Raw genomic sequence first — 22,159 nt, forward strand, 5'->3', positions numbered from 1 at the left:
CCCTTTCCCTTTGGTAATCACCATACTGTTTTCTGTGTACATGAGTTTTGTGTGCTTTTTTTTTTTTTTTTTTTTTGCTTAATCTTCATCTTTCCACCCAGCCCCCGCCCCCCTCCCGCAAACCCCCTTTCCTCTGACAGATGTCAATCTGTTCTCTGTATCTGTGTGTCTGGTTCTATTTTGTTTGTTTATTTTGTTCATTATGTTCCACATATAAGTGAAATCATGGTATTTTTCTTTGGCTTATTTCACTTAGCATAAATCTCCATCCATACTGTGCTACTTGTCACTTTTAGAAAAAGCTTTTGATAAAATAAAAGATTTAAAGGAATCCTCCCAAGAGTTTCCTTGGCTTATCCTTGTGATATAGGGCATATATGTAGTAGAAGCCTTAAGATCACTTAGTAATCTTTTAACTGGTATAAAATTTTAATCATTCAGATTTTGAATCAACTTCTTACTTTCTTTCAAAGTTGCTTTATATACTATCTATTGATTTCCTCATTCATTTATCATATCCCAACTCTAGAGATAGAGATTTATAATTAATCATACCAGCCTGTAAAATGCAGTAAGTGCTATAATATGGTATAAATAAAGTGCTGTGAGATAGTATGTGGCAGAGTTGAACAGTTGGTGTAGAATGCAGCATGGTGGAGGTACTATCAAGCTATTAATTTGTATGCTTTGGGTTCCAGTGAGGTGGAGGGCATAGGTTGAAGAAATAATGGGTAAAGGGAGATTGTGTAGTGAGAGAGGTGTGTTAGAGGAAGATGAAGAGGCTTTTACAACTCTGTCAAGGAATTTGAACTTTGTTTATTAGACAAAGAACCATTGAAGTCTTTGAGCAGAGATAAAGTCAAGGCTATGGTGAGATAGATTACTTTCTTGACTCTAAAAAGGAGGATTAAAAGAAAATAAACTTAAAAGTAGTAATAACGATCAAGAGAAATTAAAACAGACTAGGCAAGATATAATGAAGGGCTAAGCTAGAGAATTGACAGTAGGTATGGCAAGTATTGGTTCAAATGTGGGAGATATTTTGGAGGTAAAATCCATACGTCCTGGTGACCCTTCAGATATAGAGAATGAAAGAAAAGGCGAAGTGAAAGTGACTCTTGAGGTTTTCAGCCTAGTTGACTCTGAAGGCAGTGATGCTCTTAATGATATAAGGAACATAGGAAGAAAAAGAGGAAGCTTGGGAGTTGGTGCATGATAAATTTGTTTTTGACCATGTTGAGTTTGACCATGCCAGAGTGAAATTCATTTTGAAGTCAGAAAAATTGAATGTGCAGTTCAAGAGAGAAGTTGAAACTAGAGAATATGTTTGGTAGATATGCCTATAGAGGTAGCATTTCAGGCTATAGATCAGTAAGAGATCAGCAAGGCAGAGTAAGTGAGAGTCAGAGAAAAAGTCAGAGATTAGAATTTTTGGCTGTTTGTCAGGTTGTATCTGTAATTCGATGGCAATGATGGGAAAATAATGTTTCAAAGAACAGTGAGGAGAGAGGCAGGAAAATAATTGGAACATTTTGATTTCTTGGGTAGAGACAACATCAATAAGGAGATAGTTTCAAATTCTGAGAAAATCAAATTCAAGTGGAGTATATCATGTAGGATGAAAATTTAAGAAGTCTTTGAATTTCATGAGTAACGACCACTGTTGATCTGTCAGAGTAGTTTCGCTTATATGATGGGGCTAGATTGGGAAAAAAAAAAAAAAAGTGTGTGTGGATTATTTAGAAATTGTTCTAAAATTGTGACAACCAGTGAAGGAAGGAAGTTATGATGCCTTAACTCAGTGGTCGGCAAACTGTGGCTTGCGATCTTTGGCCCCCTGAGGGTGGCTCTTCCACAAAATACCACGGCCTGGGCGAGTCTATTTTGAAGAAGTGGCGTTAGAAGAAGTTATTTAAAAAACTTGGCTCTCAAAAGAAATTTCAGTCGTTGTACTGTTGATATTTGGCTCTGTTGACTAATGAGTTTGCCGACCACTGCCTTAACTGTTTGAGCAGAGCATAACTTTGTGTTCGTGGGTGCTATAGGAGATGTTAGTAGATGGTAGTTAAGGGATGGTGGTAGGGAAAGATTTAAGATGTAAAGTAAGTAGAAGTAATTGATAAAGTGGCATCCTTGATTACAAGGGTGAGAGGGAAGGGCTAAGAACAAGTAGAAGAGTAAACCCTTGGTAGATAACTAACTTCCACTCAGACAAAAGGGAAATAAGGAAATAAATACAAGTTTTGAGAGCATTTGTAAACTTTATCTTGGGTTATCAGGAAGTGATTTAAGGTATAATATTTGTAATGTTTAACCATGTGTTTTAAAATTGTATGTTATAGAATAAACAATATATATTTTTGCTTGTCTTCTAGCAATTAAGTGGGTGAATAAGTAAAACATTGAAATGGAAATAATTTCTCACCCTGTACATGAAAATCATCTTAGAAACATGCTGTGACTTAAATGATGCCAGGAGGCTATTTTTATCTACTCTGTTTGGGCATATATTTAAGGGTTTTAAATTTTTTAAAATATATTTGTAAGTTGCTGATTTCCCGTCCTAGTAATGAAAGAAGCATTTTGAAAATATCTTGTTTTAGCTTTTTAACATATTCATATTTAAATAATTGTTAAGCTCATAGTATCTTCCAATAGCAATAATAAAACAATTATTAAATGTTTTACCTATTAAAATTTTTATATCAGGATTTACTCAGGAGAACTGCTCTGAGCTTATTAGCTTTATTTGCTGCTTTCCTGCACAAAACATTCCATATGTAAGAGTTTCAGGTAGTATGAAAAACTTTAGGAGGTGAAAAAGCTCTTAATGATCTACAAAGTGGTTAGTACCTTTGGTCTAATTCTCATACCTTTGCAAAACCTGAAGGGAACTTGTCATGTATGGTATAACATAACATATGGAAGGAGAAGAAATACTAAAAAATAGTGAGTGTCAACTATGTGCCAGGACCTGTGCAGAGCACTTTACATTTCCTCTTCTAAGAAGTAAACATCCTAAGAGGTTTCCAGAAGAAGAAACTGGCCCAAGGTTGTAAAGCTAGAAATGGCAAGGCCACATCCTAGCTTTTATTGATTCTAATGTCTATGTTCATATTATATAGATTCAAGCACACTGCTCCATGGAGTAATATGATTCTGCCTCCTTCTATAACAAGTACTAAGTCAAGAGTATCTTTACTCCTGTATTTGATAAGATCAAATTCTTCTGCAAACTTTGTTCTCACTTTTTTAGACAGATTTATCATATATTATAGACTTCCTATTTGTATTATTAGCTTCTTGTGAGAGGTTCTTTGTTCCTCTCCTCTTTTCCCTCCTTCCCTTCATCAAGTATTTATTGCACATCTACTATGTACAAGATTCTACATTAGGTGAGGAGATAGACCAGTGCGATTAGAGATGTTCTCCACCCTTAAGGAAATTCTATTCTTTTTAAATAAAATATGTTTCTATTGATTTTTAGAGAGAGAGGAAGGGAGAGGGATAGAGAGAGAGAAAGATTGATGTGAGAGGGAAACATAGATAGGCTGCCTCCTTCACGTCCCCTACTGGTGATTGAGCCCGCAACCAGGCTATATGCCCTGACCAGGAATTAAACTGGTGACATCCTGGTTCATGGGTCTATACTCAACCACTGAGCCACACCAGCTGGGCTCCATTCTTATTTGGAAGAAAAATTGCAAACAAATGAATACACAATTGCCATTTTAATTATTACAACTAATCAGTTTTTTAATGGTGCTTCATTATATCAGTCTTCTAAAGAAATCTTTATTGAAAACCATAGAGGAATTGTTAGTTTCCTCCAAATGCAATTTTATATGCTAACTTTCTTGTTTTGCCCAACTGATACTCTATGTAGGAAGAGTTTATATTATTTTTATACTTTTTACATTTTATACTTTATACATTTTGCCTTTTGTACACTTAGTGATGATTTGCTGAATTCAAATGAAAAGACCTGTTGGCGGTGATAACCACTCCAGGTGTTAGACAAGTGGTCAGACCAGACCTTGGTTCAGCAACCTCTGTACTCAACTTCTGGCCAAGAAAGAGTTCAGAGCCAAGACTCAAACTATCAAACTATAAGAGAACATTTATGTGGAAAGTCAGAGAGGAAGAATAAGTGAGCTCTGTAAGAAATAGGCTCAGGAAATAAGTTACAAAGGTAAAAGAAGGGCCTTGGAGCTTAGGAGAGAGAAAGCTAAAGGTGCCTGGCCTGGGGGAAGCAAAGGGGAACATGAAGAGCATGGGTGTGCTTCTGAGAGGGACAGTGTGCTGGGTTCTCTGTCCTAAGGGCTTTTAAGGGTGGAGACTTTAGGGGAGGTCCCAGGGGGAGGATCTCAATAGAATATTCATCAGCTTTCCAGGTGTCTCCTTTCAGGGTCGTGGTTGATTGGTTGGCACCAGGGCAGGGGGTCATTAGTCAATGCATCTGGTCCTGAGGCCAGCCATGCATCCCTTGTCTGGTTTGCTGCTTTTCTGGTCCTGGAGCTGAAACACAACTGAAGTCTAGATGTTATCCCTAGGGGTTAGTGCAAGGGTTTGCTTGGGGGTTGTATGAAGTTATCCTTCTGCCTCTAGTTCCTCCTCTAAGGTGGTCTAAAACCACACGACTAGCAATAGGCCAGGGGAGAAAAGGTCAGGGGAGAGTCTGAATTGTATTACCAGCATATGCTAGAACAGGAAAGGTTATCTAGGGGCGAGGTCCTTGTTTGCCCAGTTTTGCCTGATGCCAGGCACTCGGGGCTTTTAGCCCTGGTGACCTGTACTTGGCCCATCATCTTTGTTCTGCTCATGTCTAACTGCCTACCAAAAACCCAAACTACTTATAGATGCTTTTTATCATGATGGTGTACTTTTATGTAACTGTAATACAGAACCTCTTACAACATTTACTTGAGAAGCAGAGACAAGGCATTCTTTCAGGCGTTCCGTATTGTCTTTAAAAATGGTTATTTCATTTTGTGGGTACATTACTTGATTTAATATAACTGAATGCCCCGTGAAGTGAGGTGTGTTTTGTAATGAAAGTCTGCTACCATATAGACACAGTTTCTTACTGTTGAAGTTTCCATTTGGTTCAGTATACTTTCTTTCATACATTGTAGGGGCTGATTTGACCTTGTTTGCAAGAAATATGTTGGGTGACCTAATACCTCTTTGTTACCTATTGGTTGGAAATTTTAATTAAGGCAAAGTCAGGAAACTCTTTAAATGCAACAGTGTTCCAAGAATAATAAATGGGTTTTAAAATTCTTGTAAATTCTGTATTTATATTTGTGCTTTTGCTTTGATATGATTGAATATAAATTTTTATGTATGTGTATACATATTCATGTATCTATTGAAATATATATATACAGTATGTATAGATTAGACATTTATTTTTATGTATGTCAAACAATGCGGACATATACAGAGAGATCTGCTTAAAATTCTTTACATACATTTAAACAAATACACCGGGCAGTTGTTTACTGTAATGGAGAGAGTGCCTGACTCTCAATTAGGTTCCATTTCTGTGTTTTAGTATTGTCATCTCAAAGGAGGGAGTTAGTCTTGATGATCCCCAAGGTCCTCTTTAGCTAGCTCTAAAATCCTTTGAGTCAGTGACTATAATGCAATTTTTAGCCTAATTCCAATACTAAGTGTTTGCCTTTTAGTTCAAAAGCAAAGAGTAATGTTGCTAATGAACTAATGCTTTCATGTTTCTGTCGGTGCCCTAAAAAGTTTATCATTGTAAAATGTGACTGCAGATTTGTTCTTTGGGTAAGCTCTTCTGTGTTGGGACCACTTTCATTCTAGGGAGTGACTTGGGTACTTCTAGAAGAGGTCAAAATTGCTCGAATAAGAACTTGAACCTTGTGGTGAGCTTGATTTTTCTTCTTAATATACTGCTTTATGAAAAGCAATTTTTCTTTCCCTGGCTTTGGCAGTCTTTGCACATAACAGGCACTCAATAAATATTTATTGAATTGAATTGAATTTGACCTTTTTAGAAGGCATAGTCCTGGTGTAGGGTTATTCATTTTCGGCAGGAGCTGTCATAAACCAGAATTTAATACTAATCCACCTGATGAACTTCATGCTCAGCAGCATATGGTAGCTCAGCATTGTATGTTGCACGTTCCTCAGTGCAAATTTAGAAAACTGTGTGACCTGTAAGGGCCTGATGAACTGACTCTAGCCAATTTCAAATATACTTGCACCACTCACCCATGGGTTTTCTGTGTCCCCATGGTTTTGAATGAGTGCATTGACTCTGCTCTTCACACACTGTGCACTCTGCTTCCTCTCAAGCCTTTGCACACCCTTTGCCTGGAATATTCCTTTTACAAATTTTGGTATGCCTTTCTTAACGCTCCCATGTAACATTTCATACATTCCTGTTTTGCAGTGCTCAAATTCTCCTGCAGTTCTTTTCTAAGCCACTAGTCCTTTTCACTACAAAACTCACAGATCTGTGATTTCTTTCTATATTCCCTAGTGTCTGAAACAATGCCTGACACAAAGGTTTGTAAAATTAAAAAATGGGTCCCAAAGTTCATGTAAATTTGCAAACAGAATAAAATAAAAATGTAAATGAGTTTAGCCAGGGATCATTGATTATATGTCTGATACTAATTAAATTATGATATAGGTAGAAAGAAGATCAGCCTGAGATTCAGAAGATGCAGGCTCTTGTGCTGAATTAATGACTTCTTAATAGTCCCTTAATCTTTGTAGTTCTTAGTTGCTTTATCTGAAAATGAATGGATTGGACAGGATCTTTACTAAGATCCCTTAGAGCAGAATTGCCTTGCTCCTAAGTTAATTATAGAGAACTAGGTCTCTTCTGCCAGACTCCTTGAGGCAGGAAGTATCTTCTAATCATCTGTAATTTCCTGGCACAAAGCTTAGTACCTGGTATATAGTAGTTATTCAAACAATATTACTGAATGAAACAATAAATTCCCAGAGAGAATTACAATTTAAATAAAGCAAATGAGAAAAAGATTAGGTAGATAATAGTTAATTAAAAATGTGTAACATTTAAAAGAATCTATTAAAGAACAGTTATTTGGAATGTCTGAAAAAAGTACCCGGGAGAAATTTTTTATTTATCAGTTAAAATATTCAACAATAGAGGAAATGAATTTGCAATTGCCCAGTCCCCTAACTACAAGTTAATAATTTTTTAAACTGTAACATGTTGTACCAAGTTTTATGTGCTGAAATTAAACTGCTCCTGGAGGATGTTGGTAGAGATATTTTTGAAATTTGTATATACTTCTGATACCATTTTTTAGTTTTAAGAATTGAAAAACTGTATCTTATTTCAACTAGGATTTCTTAAATCACTGACATATTTGTGACTTCTTCAGACTTTAGGGCAGTTTTTACATTAAGCTATGCCTATACCTTTGGGTTATTGATTTGAATATTAGTGTAGTTTAATCATGAAAATAGGGAAGTTATATAATCATACTATTTATGTATTTTATATAAACCTTATGTATATATATATATGGTATGTGGTATTCCAGAATTAATTAACCAAGTCATCTGTATATCCATTTATTAGTTCTGTACTATATGCTAGACAACTCTGTTTTGGGCATTGTATATAAAGAGGAGGAAGATATGAAGATGCTCTCAGTGAATGTGACAAATGGTTGTCTTAAGTTAGGGGCTCATGCTTGATAGTTTGAGGAAGATTTTTCTCCCCATAAAAAAATTATATGGTTTTTATTTTAAAAAAGCAAGAGAGATAATAAGTTTAAGAGTACACTTTTTCATTTGTTGTTTTCTTGAGTTTTTAAAAATAATTTAATTAATTTTTAGAGAGAGAGGAAGGGAGAGGGAGAAAGAGAAACATTGATGTCAAGTGTGGAACATCGAGCTGTTGCCTCCTACCAGGGATCTAGCCCACAACCTGGACACATGCCCTAACTGGGAATTGAACCAGCAACCTTTTGGTGCACGCCATGACATCCAACCAACTGAGTTACATTGGCTAGAGCTCCTTGTTTTTTTGTTTGTGGTTCTTGAAAGTATTATTATTCAACTGCTTTCTATTTGGCCAAGGCATTTTTATGAGTATCCAGCAGTGGATGCAAGTTTTGCGGAATCTGAAATTTGGAGGGGTCCTTTTAATTTTAAAAAAATATATAAAAGTATAAATACAAAATTGGATATGAAGGTCAATTTTCTTTGAACAATAAAGTTACAAGTCATACTTTACAAGTATGAGAAATTCACAAACATCAGGGAATTTCCACTCTGTACATTTTATACTTTGATTCTCTTACATTGTCCACAGTTGTGAGTACCACTGGACACACTCAGATGACCTGATTTGACCTGGACCTTCCTGCTCCTATGCTGGGCTAGTCAGCATTGTGGGCACTTAAAGTATTACTAAAGCCATTCTTTTATTACAACTGCTGGCAGTAATTTAATTCTAGAAGTGACTGTGCACTTCACATGTACCTTCCACTAAAGCTAAACTAAATGTATCTCCAGCCCAAATTCTAAATAGCCAGATTCCACAAATGCCCTTGGCTACTCCATTGCCAACCAACAGAAGGATACATGTGATGGAAGGAAAGTCATATTAGAAAAAGATGGCAGTCTTAGCCAGTTGTGTTTAAAATGTCTTGCTCTTGAGAATTTTACAAAATAATAATAATAATAATGAAGACCTTAGAAGAGAGCCAGGTGTATGAGGGACCCTCAAGTTTACTCTTCATTAGCTTTTCAGTAAATGTGCCTGTATGTGTACATTTTGCAAGTTCACTCTATGTATGATCTTAAGCAATTCCCAATGATTTAATTAAATAATCGGGTGGTTCCTTATACTCTGTCACAAGAACATGTGAAAGTGAATGTACTAGTTGAGTTACTATCTTTTCTTGCTAGCAGAAGGTATTTTCAGTTTTGCAGGCAGCCCTAAACACCCAGGGGTTGTGCAGCACCTGATGGAATGACTGAGTGGTTATACTGTAACACAGGTTTATAGGCATGGTAGATAATCTGGGGAGGTGGAAAAGACTCGTTCTAACCTGACACCATTTACTACCTAATAACTCAGTTATTAAAATTGCACTTATGTTTTATTCTCCCTAGGGTTAAGAACAATATATAAAACATTAATTAAAATCTATAAAAGCATTTTACCTAGGAGTTCAATGTAGTAAAATAATATATAGATATGAGACATTGGTTACCAGCAGAAGAGACTCATTTCCTCATTTTTATTTTAAAAAGAGAATGTTAGTGGTATGCAATAATTAATATCCTGGAGTTCTATTAAGTCATGAATAATGAGACATTGTAGAAGAGAGGATGAAAACTATAGGACTTGAAAGTAAAGGTATGACCGAAATAAAACTGAGCAAAAAAACAAAAACAAACAAACAAAAACCACCCAGAAAAAACCTTAACGTACACAGACAACAGTATGGTGATTACTGGAGGGAAAGGGGTTGGCGGAAAGTAGAACAAAAAGGAGGAATAAATGGTGATAGAAGGAGACTTGACTTGCGGCGATGAACACACAATACAGTATACAGCTGATGTACTATAGAATTGTGCACCCGAAACCTATATACAGTAGGTCCTCGGGTTACGTCGGAGATCTGTTACTACGTGCGATGTAATGCGATTTTCGCCATAAGTCGGAACCCACCTACATAAGCACCTACGTCACTCACATGGAGCACATACACAGCAGTAATGAAGTGAAACAGTAAAAAAAAATTAAAAGAAAGATAATTCCTGACCTTTACTTGTGGTAAATAAATAATAAAAAACATAAAGCACATATGTACATACGTTGAAATGATGGAACTTTTTTTTTATATAAATGGGAGATGGTGACATAACCACGAAATGACATAAGTCGAGTCCAACGTAACCCGAGGACTGCCTGTAATTTTATTAACCAATGTCACCTCAATAAATTCAATAAAAAAAACTGAATAGGAGGAGAAGGAAATAGGTTTTAATTGTATTAAGATAGATACAGATATTTGTCAACTCTTTGTAGACTGGTGTTAATAATTTAAAGTCAAAATTCATACTATGGAAAGTGAAGAAATAGTACATAGTTTACTAAGTTTCTCTATAAAAGAAAGTATCTGTGGTTCATATGAAATGTTTTATTTTTGTCTTTGTTTTTCAGGTCAGACTGTGCCAAAATCCCAAACTTCAGTTGAAAAATAGCCCACCATATATACTTGATATTTTACCTGATACATATCAGCATTTACGACTTATATTGAATAAATATGATGACAACCAGAAACTTGCCCAACTCAGTGAGAATGAATATTTTAAAATCTACATTGATAGTCTAATGAAAAAGTCAAAGCGGGCCATAAGACTCTTTAAAGAAGGCAAGGAGAGGATGTACGAGGAGCAGTCACAGGACAGGTAAGACTATCTCAGATTTTATTTCTTAAGTGTAAAGGTCATTTATGTTGCTTTTTGTTTCACAGGTAGCATAAATGTCAAAATGTGTTTACTTTGGGGAAATGTCATTTCAATTGTGTATTCACTTTTCACATTATCTAGATCTTATAGTTTTACAAAAATTTGTGATAATAGCTAATTTGTGAGAGAGTGTTCTTATTTTTTAAAATAGATATATTTTAGAGCAGTTTTAGATTTATAGAAAAATTACTTGGAAAGTACCCTCTCTCCTATATGCAGTTATTCCTATTATTAATATCTTGTATAGTGTGGTACATTTGTTACAGTTGATGAGCCAATATTGATACAGAATTATTAACTAAAGTTCATAGTTTGTATTAGCGTTCACTCTTTGTGTCGTACAGTTTTGTGGGTTTTGACAGATGTATAATGTCATGTAATTTCTAGCACAGTATCATCTTAGAATAGTTTCATTGCTTATAAAATACCCTTTGCTCCTTAGTATGGTTTAACCCTCTTAGAAAGTCATATTGTTGAAAGTATGTAATAATGTAATGTTTTCAGACTGGCTTCCTTCACTTAACAATATGCACTTAAGGTTCCCCCATGTCTTCATAGCTTGGTAGCTCATTTATTTTTATCACTAAATAATACTAATTACATGGGTATACCACAGTTTGCTTATTCATTGACTTGTTGATGGACATCTTGGTTCCAGTTTTTGACAATTATTGATAAAACTGCTGTAATTATTCATATGCAGGTTTTTGTGTGGACATAAGCTTTCAGCTCTTTGAGTAAATACCTAGGAGCATGATTGCTTGATCTTATGGTAAGCTTATGTTTAGCTTGGTAAGAAATTCCTAAACTGTCTTCCGAAGTGGCTGTAATGTTTTACATTGCTACTGGTTTCCTATTGCTCCACATCCACCAGCATTTGATATAGGAAACACTGTCTCTAAGATGGAGTCTTGACTGAATGTGTGGGTGTGGTAGATGTGCGTGAGAGATGTAGCTTCCATTCTCATACTTGTCAATTAAGTGAGAAACTGGACTAGGGTGGAGGAGATATCAACTGACTCCTTATTTTGTGGCCATAATTTTTGAATTAGAGACTCCTCATTAAAGCTTTGTTGTTTGGCTAATTTAATGTTAAATTTTATGATCTACCTTAAACCAAGTAAAGAATATAATAAATCATTTGATTTCTAGGATATTTTAAATATATTGGGAATATTCACTGATAGTGCTACTTAGATTTCCAAACTGAAAAACAAATACAGTATTAATTAAAATATATAATGTTTTAACATAGTTAAGTTGAATTTCAGTTTAAGATAACCTCTGTGGATTTTCTTTTCCTTTTCTATATAGAAAAATCTCTAAGAAACCTCTAATGTTTCTTTCAGGTTGGAAAAATTAGCCTAATGAGACATATGATTGTATAGAGAAAATTAATTTACCTAGGTATGCAGACTCTGAATTTATCTGTAAAAACCAGAATAACAAATAGTCCAGAGAGACTAAAACTATCTAATTTAACATAGGAAAACCCTCTCCCAAATGTCAAATGGCATAAAGATTTACTTATTCATAATCTGCTCTCTAAATTAGTGATGAACCCTAACATAATCATAGTATTCTAGCCAATTTTATAACTGTAGATTCATCACCTAATATTCTTGGACCACAGTTTACATATCTTGAAGGTGGTAAATCTTCCAATTGCCTTTTAGCTTAAAGCTCTAAGACTGTTCCCCAGGACTGCCCAGGGCAGTTTGGATTGCCAGAAGGAGCCAGAAATAAGGTAGAGATGTATCGTAGTGATTGTTTCTTCTTAGGCCTTTCAAGAATGGCCACGATTATGAGATGCCAGATATTTGTTTAAAACTATATTTTCACTTCGTAGTTCTACCATTGATCTAATAAAACTAAGTTTTTCTAGAAATATCTTTACAGTTCTTATTCAGATTTAGTAGCCCTGAAATTTTTCCTGGTCCCTTAAAATTTACATTTTAGGGTATTAGGACAGTGAGAAGGTGTGTAACTTCTAGGTCAGGAATTTGAGTTGATTACAGTGTTTTAATTGGTTGTAGTAACATGTAGTGTGGTAAACGTGTATCCCACATTTTACATCTTCTATAGTAACTTGAAACATTTGCTCACTCATTAGTTGTAAAAACTATTTCATTTATAAATTTTTATATTTGTGACTTTTTGTGTAGGAGCATATCATGGGGACTCTATAAATTTTGGTTGATTGTGTGTAGATTTCTATAGATGATGATAGATTGCATAATGCTGACTGATTACATTGATACTACTCTTTAAATTCTGTGTTTTAAGTGTCTAAATTTTGTCACTCTCCTAAATTCAACCTTAAGACAAAGTTTATTAGTTTTTGTGCTTGTCTAGCATTCCTAGTTAGATTTTACTGTCATCCATCTCCCATATTCTGATAGTATTCTGTGGCCAGCTGTGTTTATACAAAATTTACATTTGATAAATATCTAATCATAATTCTTGGTCCATTGTAACAAGGATATAGATTTTTGACTTACGTGTCTTTTGGTAGTAATATGTTTTTACTCTCAATTCCAGATTCCCTTAGGATTCCAAATGCAAACTGAGGCTGAAATGTGCCATTGTATATGGGAGCACTTGGGCATTTTGTTCTACAGAATATATAAAAAACTGTAAAAAATGATTATAGTTGTTAGGCAATAGAGTATTCTATTTAGTAGAATGGCTGTTACATGTATGATACACTAATTATTGGGAATATTATAAATTCCCTAAACTATATATATTTTTAATTCTACAAATGATGTCACTAAGGACATTAGTATTATTAGGTTAAAAATGTAGGACAGTTATAGTAGAAATATTAATTTGGAGTTCATTGTGTAAACCAGTATTTTCTCTAGTGATTTAGTACTTTATTGAAGAAAATTATGCTAGATGAGTATATGAATCAAAATGTTTATTTTAATGTTCCAGTTGTATCAAAAATAGACTCTGTGGATGCTTTAAATGTAAGGGCAAATGGGTAAAATTCATGTATCAATTTTGAACTATTTCTGCTTTAACTGATTGTGAAAATATGAGTAGTCTGAATTTTTAAAGCAACTTAACATATATGTAATAAAAATACAAACAAATAGAAAGATAAATATAGCAAATGCCACAAAATGTATTTCCTGTATAGAAGGCAAGAGGTAGAAAGTATAGATACATTTATTTACTACTGAAATAGGTCCTAAGGCACATAGTGCAAGCTTCTTGCTTTGAGAATAGGTGGAATAGTGACTTCTGTAGAGGCAGGCTGCATGCCTTGCTCGACTTTTACAGTAACCTCTTCCTTCTCTAGTATCACTTTTCCTCCATGGTTTTTTTCTTTTTTTCTTTTTTCTACTTATAATTGAACCTCTCCCTGAGCTAGTGCTTCTCCAGCTGAGTGTCTAAACCATTCTGAGCTGGTATTTTTTTGGAAGAGTAATTCAGTGATTTTTGGCACACATAACATTTGTGCATATGTGTGGAGTGGGGGTTAGGGATCTTGTGGAGAAGGGGAAATTTATAGTTTGAAGCACAGAGAAGAAGACAAACTTATCTTATTGCTTAAAGTGTTAGTGGCAGAAGCAAATGGGCATGAAGGTAGTGATCGCTGACAAATGTTAACACTGATGGAGATGCCTTTCTTTGGTGACTTGACTGGCAGTTTCATCAGATGACCATTTTAATAATAAAATGTACTTTTTTATATAAAAAGTTATGTATTAATCACAGGCTCTGCAAGGCCTGATGGTTGGGCACTGTTTTTAAGAACACCCAGAGGTTATGGCCTAACAATATTCAGATTTTCCATGTTTTAGAACTGTTTCAGTGAATCAGAGTGCTACAACCCATTTTTCCCTCCCACACTTCGGTTTACAACCACTGAAACAAAACCAGAAGTTGACTGAGGTGTTAAATAGCTCTGTGTTTGATAACCTATCTGTAAAGAAAATAAAGGCTTTTAAAATATTTGTGCCAGAGAGTGACACATAGATGTTGTGTTATTTTTTATGTCATTTCAAAGCCCTGTACCTTTTCTTGTGCACATGTATTATAGAAACAAATCATAGTTTGTATAGTTGGTATAATAATATTCACTCCAATTAAGATGTTTTTTTACAAGTATTTTGACATCAAAAAATTAGTTCTAGAAAAGGATAGCCTTTATTTAAACTCTTTCAGGAAAAAATCTTTTCTCCACTGACCATTTGGCTGAAGAAACGAAAATGTATAACCTGTTACATTAATAAAATGCCTTTCCTGCTAAAGGACTACAGATCACTTGGCTTGCTGTTTATATCTGTGTTGTAATTTATGAGTTAGTGTACCAAAAACATTGTGGAAGTGACATATTAAAGATACATGGTTCAGTTGAAAGTTGAATCAAAAACATTAGTTGCAACAACAATAATAATAAAAGTGACAACAACACACAAAGCTGCAAACAAACCTACTTTCTTTCCTCATACCACTGTATGATAACATTGCTTTGGCCAAAGAATAATGTTGCATTAATTTAAATATTTATGTTTGTATAAACACAAAACATGCTGGTTACATGGTCATCGAAGTAGCTCTGAAATTCCTCATGGGTTTTCAGTTTAACCACATAAAGAGATTGACCTGTTTGCACAATGTGGGCTTTATGTAATAGTTCTAATTACTACTGGACCTCACAGGTTAATGGCCTTGTTTGTAGTGTCACGTAGTTCTACATTTTCTCCTAGGCAGCTCTGTACATAGGAGCAGGAAGTGAGGAAAGAGTGCTGCTGAACTGAGTACAGCAATCTCACGGTCTGAGGCCATTTCTGCCCCAAGTGTCTTTGTGACCTTTGTTGGTTTTCTGACTCTAATCTGTTTTTTCAGCTTTTAAATTATTTTCTGGATATTCACCATATTTTTTGGCTCAGATATTTCATTCGACATCATAAAAGGAAGTTGTAGTTTGTTTCAGATGAATGCTGCTGTTGCTACATCAGTTTATAGTTTTTCAAATTCAGTAAGTTTATGGTAAAAATATTGTTTTTGTTATCACAGTAATTATTTGCAGGAGAATTAATCTTAGAATTATGTCTTTCTTTTTAAATAATTTGTGCACTAGCGAATGATATTTATTCTATGAAATATTTATTATACAGGAAAGGGAATGGCTTATACTCTTTAAAAATAATTTTATACTTTAAAAATTAACCTAGTCTATTTCTCTTTTTAATTTTACAAATGGTGAAAATTGCAGTTCTTTTGCATTTCTTGGGATAAGTGCAAGTAGAAAAAAATGATTTTTTAATAAGTCAAAATAGGTTATTGATGTTTTTTTGAACACAAGTATTTTAATGTAAACATACATAGTTACTATTTAACTTTTTTCTATATTTGTTTGTATCCTAGGCATTTTTTTCTATTTTAGCAGAAGATTAGAGGAATGAAAATATTACTTTTTAATATTTTAAAATTACAATCTATAACTTGGATTTAGAGGAAAATACTAGTCAGTCCTTTTAAGTGGACGTGTGTCTGCCAGGTAGGAAATGGGATTTTCTTTAGAAAACGTGCATATCTTCCTGACATTGATTTATCATAAATGAGTAAAAAGTTTATTAAGTTTTGATAAGAATGCCTTTATTCATATTTCAGACATCTGGGAAATGTGAATATACTTTTCTAAAGTTTGGAAATGAAGGAGTTTATTTCTTTAACACACTATGAAAGTAGAGGCCACAAAAGAGTTATTTAGACAAATGTCAAATTAAACAAAGGAAGTCTGTGAGGGTGGGCAGGTGAGAACTTGCAGAATCTGACTGTTAAAGACTTCATGGCTAAATATCCATGCTTCTTTGCTAACCAGATACAAAGTAATTTTCTTGTTGATTTTCATGTAAGTAAAAAGTGAAAGGGGTTTCCCCAGCAGTTTCCATTTTGGGGTACAATTTCAAAATACAAAAGAATACAAGTTATTAGGTATAACTTTAAACTAAATCCATTGTTTTTAAATAAAATGTTTACACTTAATCCATTTATTTGCTATTTATTTTATTTACTTTTTTTCAGTCCTGTGTTAATACCATCCCCCAACTCCTGGTTTTATTAGCTGTGAAAATTTTTATTGCAATGCATTTAATTTCCTTCCAAGTCAAATTATATATTATACACACATGGTATTTTGATATTAAAATTGGAGATTTTTTTTTTCTTGCAGCATAGAGTTCATCAAATGTTTATAAATTCCTGAGAGTGTTAACTATTATATTACTGTAAGCCAACTCACAAGACTCAAGTGAACTTGGCTTTATGGTTGAATACCTTTTATGTTTTCAGTCTTAAGGCAGCTTATTAAAATTGATGTTTTCCTTTCACTAAATATCTGGTGACATTCAAATTTGATAATTAAAATCCAGAAGTACTTAAGAAAGAATGCCTGTTTTTAGTTTCATCATAATAATACTCCCACAGAGAAGGTTGATGACTGATGTCTTTCAAGTGGCTGATTTGTTATTTAGTTAAAGAAAGCTCCTTTGGCAGTTTCTTACAAAACTAAATTAAAGTATGTTTATAAACCAGACAAGCTGCAGTGATAATCCTATAGCCCTGAGGAATGCTTGGAAATCTAGCCCTAGAAGCATCTTTGTGTGTGTGTGTGTGTGTGTGTGTGTGTGTGTGTGTGTTTCAGTGATTTAATGAAGAAGTGAAGTTTCCAGAAATTCAAACAGATTAGCATCAAGCACTAATTGAGCAGGTCATAAAAATTTAGTCTTGTCCTGTTTTGCGATACAGTGCTTCAGAAATACTCATTTTTCTAAGCCCGTTTTTAATATTAATCTTTGGTATCTTTAAATTCATAGTTAAAACTTCAGTTCTTGTTTTAATTTGCATTTAAACACATATAGTTTTCAAGATTCACATGTGAGGTCATTACAGAATCCTATATAATAAAAGGCTAATATGCAAATTGACTGAACAGTGGAATGACTGGTCACTATGATGCGCACTGGACGCTCAATGAAGTGCCACAGGGGGAGCGCCACTCAGCCAGAAGCTGGGCTTATGGCTGGGGAGTGCAGCAGAGGTGGCAGGAGCCTCTCCCACCTCCATGGCAGTGCTAAGGACCCCTTGGGGGATGTCCGCCTGCTGGCTTAGGCCCAGCTTAGCAGGGAACAGGCCTAAGCCTCCCCCAAGGGCTCCTGCACTGCGTGAGGGCGCAGGCGGGCTGAGGCAAACCCCGTTCCCCCCAAACCTCAGTGCACGAATGTTATGCTCTGGGCCTCTAGTTCAAATAATAAAGAGATTGAGATTGCCTGTGTTGTTTGGTTGGACCACTGAAGAACAAAAGGTGTTTCCAAGACTCTTTCCACTTCTGGTGACCCCGGGCATCCCATGGCTTGTGGCAGCATAACTTCACGGTCTCTGTCATCACCTGGTGTTCTGCTCTCTGCATGTGTCCAAGTTTCTCTCTTCTTGTGCTCACTTCAGCAGCACATATACTAAAATTGGAACGATAGAAGATTAGCATGGCCCCTGCGCAAAGATGACATGCAAATTCGTGAAGTGTTCCATATTAAAAACAAACAAACAAAACAAAAACAAATTTCTCTCTTCTTACAAGAATACCAGTTATATTGGATCAGCCTAGAATAATGACCCTGTCTTAACTTTACTATGTCTACTAAGGTTTTATTTCCAAATAAGGTCACATTCATAGGTAGGGTGGAAGTTAGGATTTAAAAAAAATATATTTTTAAAAGACAAAATTCACTCTAAGTGACCAAATATGGTAATGTAAAATTTATACTAAGGAGGGGGAGAAAATTGAAACTTGAGTGTGTGTCACGAAAGTATGAAAACTTCGCTTGGTAGAAGATAATGCCAAACAAAATGTCTTAAAATTATTCTTTTTTAAAGACCTCTGGCTTAAATATTTTGTAATTTTTCAGGTTTATAATAAAAAGCATGGTGAATTTATCCATTAATTTTACACATATTTTGAAAAGCATAGAAAGTTCAACTTTTATCAATAATAAAATATTATATATAAGTAAATTGTTATGACAGTCTTACTGATTTTAATGTATAAAATGCCATATCTTTAGAAATTGTTAATGCTATAAATATATACATTTAATTAAAAGTTGTAATATTAGTAGCCCTGATTATCTTTGATTAAGAATTTCTGTTTCATTCTTTTATTTTGTGATAAACTCTGGAGAATTAATTAAAATATTTAATTATGACTTACATTATCACCACTAACTCTGTTTACAAAGTTTTCTGTATTGCAAATTAAAAAAAAGAGGTGGGAGGTGTTTTCTGTATTGATGGCATAGAAAAGGGTACATTCACATTCACTTTTTGTGTCTCTGATAATAAGATAAAAAGTATTTTAAGTATGACTTCAAATTAAGATTTCAGAGAATCAATTTAAGACTTTTAGTTTAAACAAGAGTAAATAATTGTTTCTAAAAATGGCACAGGGTCAGCAAACTGTAAGGAGCTGGATAGTAAATAGTTTAGACTTTGTCAGATCGCCTCTGGCAACTGCTCAACTTGTTTTTAGAGTAGTAAAGAAGGCATAGACAGTATGTAAATGAATTGGAATGGCTTTAATAAAACTTTATTTACAAAGCCATGTGTTAGACTAAATTTGTGCTATAGGCCATAGTTTGCCAACTCTTGGCTTAACGTATTAATCTAAATTTTGGATGGTCAAAATTTTACAAGTGTTTATCAACATGGATTGAGTAAGTTGCATCACTTAGGAATGCATTTGGCTAAAAGTAACAATACCCAATGAACACAGACAACAGGGGCTGAGGGTGAGGGCATGATTGGGAGGTGGGGGGGGGCGATAGGGGGATAAAGACACATATGTAATACTTTAATCAATAAAGAAAAAGAAATAAAAGTAACGATACCTAACCAACAGTAGCTTACATATTTAGGGATATATGGGGTCGGTAAAAGTAGGTTTACAGTTGCACTGTGACATTCTTTTGATTGAATAAAGCTGTCGTAATAATCATAACCTACATGTCTTTTCCATACCGGGAACTGTAAACCTACTTTTGCCCATTCTGTATATCTCTCAACAGTGCTGTGAAACACCCAAGGTCTTTCTGATCTTGCAGTCCCCTTGCTTAGTATTTGTGCTTTTCCTCACTCTAGAACCTCATGGTTGTAGACTTTCTGCTGCAGCTCCGTATTTTTAAGGCTACAAGACTGAGGAAAGAAGGGTAGCACCACATATGCCTGTCCTCTTTTTATCATGGATTGAAAAGCTGCCCTGGAACCTCTCTGCGGACTTGTAAACCCTTTTTCAAGTTTGTTTCAGGAGGACTCATTTGAACACTTAGCACATTTTATACTTGTGAGAATGAGGTGTGTTTTCTCATCTTCGTTACACCAGTATTAATATTACTAGCTTTCCCGTTGCAGGAAAATTCCTGCAATGGGATTTCCTGCTGCACTCTACCCCGCCTCCGTTCCTCCCTTGCCGCCCGCCTCGCCTTCTCCAGCCCGCCTGTGTTTCCCTTCGCCCCTGGCCCCGCCTCCGCCCCGCCCTTGCCGCCCGCCTCGCCTTCTCCAGCCCGCCTGTGTTTCCCTTCGCCCCCGGCCCCGCCTCCGCCCCCCCCTTGTCACCGGCCCCGCCCTCTCCTCCAGCCCGCCCGCGTTTCCCTTTCCCCCCCGGCCCCGCCTCCGCTCCGCCCTTGCCGCCGGCCCCGCCTTCTCCTCCAGCCCGCCTTCATTTCCCTTCGCCCACGGCCCTGACTTCGCTCCTCCCTTCTCCTCCCCCCGCCCCCCTGGCTTGCTTGCTTCTTCGAAGCTTTACTCCCCTTTGCAGCTCTTGGCTTCTTTGGATGCTGTCTTGATATGCAAATCAGCCGCCATCTTTGTTGGGGCAATTTGCATACTCGTCCTGATTGGTTGGTGGGCGTGGCTTGGTTGGTGGGCGTGGCTTAGGTGTAGCGAAGGTGCGGTCAATTTGCATATTTGTCTATTATTAGATTAGATATGTCAAATGGTCAGTAAATACAAGCTTGTATTTTTTAACAAGATGGCTTCTATATATTAAATTCAGGACTATTTAAAGTTTCATTTCTCAAGCTTGCCTTTCTCTCCCTCCTCCTCCCGCCTCGCCCCCCCCCCCCCCCCGTGTGTATGTGAGTGAAACCTTGCTGTGATTTTTTAAGCTTTTAACTTCTCTAGATGAGTTTTTTTTCCTTTAATAGAAAAAATTACCTAAATACTTCCCCCAAAAATATATTAATAGAAATAAAATGTTAGCTTATTTTGCAGTTGTGCAAACACTTCACTTTTTGTTCTAAAGGTTTTTTAATGAGGTATATTGATTTTTCTGTGAATGTGACAGCATATGAAGATGTCAGGTTTATCCTTTTCCAGAAATTTCAGAAACCTTTACTCTGACTAAAGAATGAATGCATTCTGGTCAGCCAGGTCTCATTTACCTGATTAAGGGAAGTTGGCATGGATTCAAGGCCTAGGAAACAGAACAGTCTCCTTACCAAATTTTGTGAGTGTTTTTTTCCATAAAATTCTAACTTTAGTTTCTTCTCCCCACAGTTGGATATGTAAAAATTGTTTTTATAAAGCATCTGAAATCTTGAAGTTGCTAATGTATCACATACTTTTTTCCATTTTATCAGTACTTGGTAAACTACAACCTGTGGGTCAGATCCAGAAAGAAAGAAACAAAACAAAATTTCAGTGCCACAGATACCTGCCCATTCTGACTACAATGACAGAAGTGAGAAGTTGCCACAGAGACTGCATAATTTACTGACCCCTGCACTATTGATGTAATCTACGGCAGTCTTAGGAACTTGGCATTTAAAAAACACTTTCTTTGTTTTGATTTTCTTTTCTTTCCTATTTCTGCCAGTAATGCTTTATAATTACTGACCAATGTGATCCTAAGGCAAGCATGTCAAACTCGCGGCCTGCGAGCAGCATGCAGCCCACAATGAATATTTTTGTGGCCCAGCCAATATAATGGTATGTAAGAAACATTTTAATAAAAATTTCCTAACTGAATTTTTACAATATCCTGTTATACATAATCTATACATATAAAAGCTTAAGCGACCTGCTGACTGTTTGACCGTCTGACTGTCTGACCATCTGACCAGTAGCTATGATGTGCACTGACCACAAGGGGGCAGATGCTCAGTGCAGGAGCTGCCGAGCTGCTGTGACTTGGCAACTGCGGTTCTAGGGTGACACACCCGAAACCAGAGAGGAGGAAGCCCGATTCCGGGGCACGTCACCCAAGAACTACCCTCTCGCAATCTGGGACTCCTTGGGGGATGTCACAGAGCTGGTTTCAGCCTGATCCCCACAGGCCAGGCCAAGAGACTCCACCGGTGCATGGAGCCTCTAGTTATTAATAACAAACTACAACGTTCACTAGTGACTGATTACTATAATTGTATTGCATTCATTTCTCTTATGCACCTTACGCACAGGCGCGCCATTTCTCTCTACTAATACTAGCAGCGAATATTTTAGCAGCCGATTGCCATGTTATTAGTCTTGGACTGACTTGTTTGGTATACACAACAAGAAATATTTTGCTTTTGGAGAACAAGAAAAATAGGTTTATTTGCATTACGCTCATTAATTTGTGCAGTTATTCAGTGTTTGGTAAGTT

General features: G+C 35.8%; 1 protein-coding gene and 1 non-coding gene across 10 annotated transcripts in view; both read left to right on the forward strand.

Annotated features, from left to right (window-relative positions):
• CBLB (Cbl proto-oncogene B) overlaps positions 1-22,159 on the forward strand; it is a 238,865-nt gene that overhangs the window by 5,718 nt on the left and 210,988 nt on the right. For 8 of the 9 annotated variants that reach the window (XM_054714013.1, XM_054714016.1, XM_054714020.1 and 5 more), the window contains one exon: positions 10,193-10,443. In XM_054714013.1, the coding sequence (XP_054569988.1) occupies positions 10,193-10,443 (251 nt within the window). Of the gene's footprint in view, positions 1-10,192; positions 10,444-22,159 lie in introns of those variants that run through there. The other variant, XM_054714021.1, reaches the window with a different exon arrangement.
• Positions 17,955-18,057, forward strand: LOC114228529 (U6 spliceosomal RNA). Its single transcript, XR_003614676.2, has one exon. It is a non-coding gene; the product is annotated as a U6 spliceosomal RNA (small nuclear RNA).

The sequence above is a fragment of the Eptesicus fuscus genome, chromosome 3, assembly GCF_027574615.1.
Source record: "Eptesicus fuscus isolate TK198812 chromosome 3, DD_ASM_mEF_20220401, whole genome shotgun sequence".
NCBI classification, from domain to species: domain Eukaryota; kingdom Metazoa; phylum Chordata; class Mammalia; order Chiroptera; family Vespertilionidae; genus Eptesicus; species Eptesicus fuscus.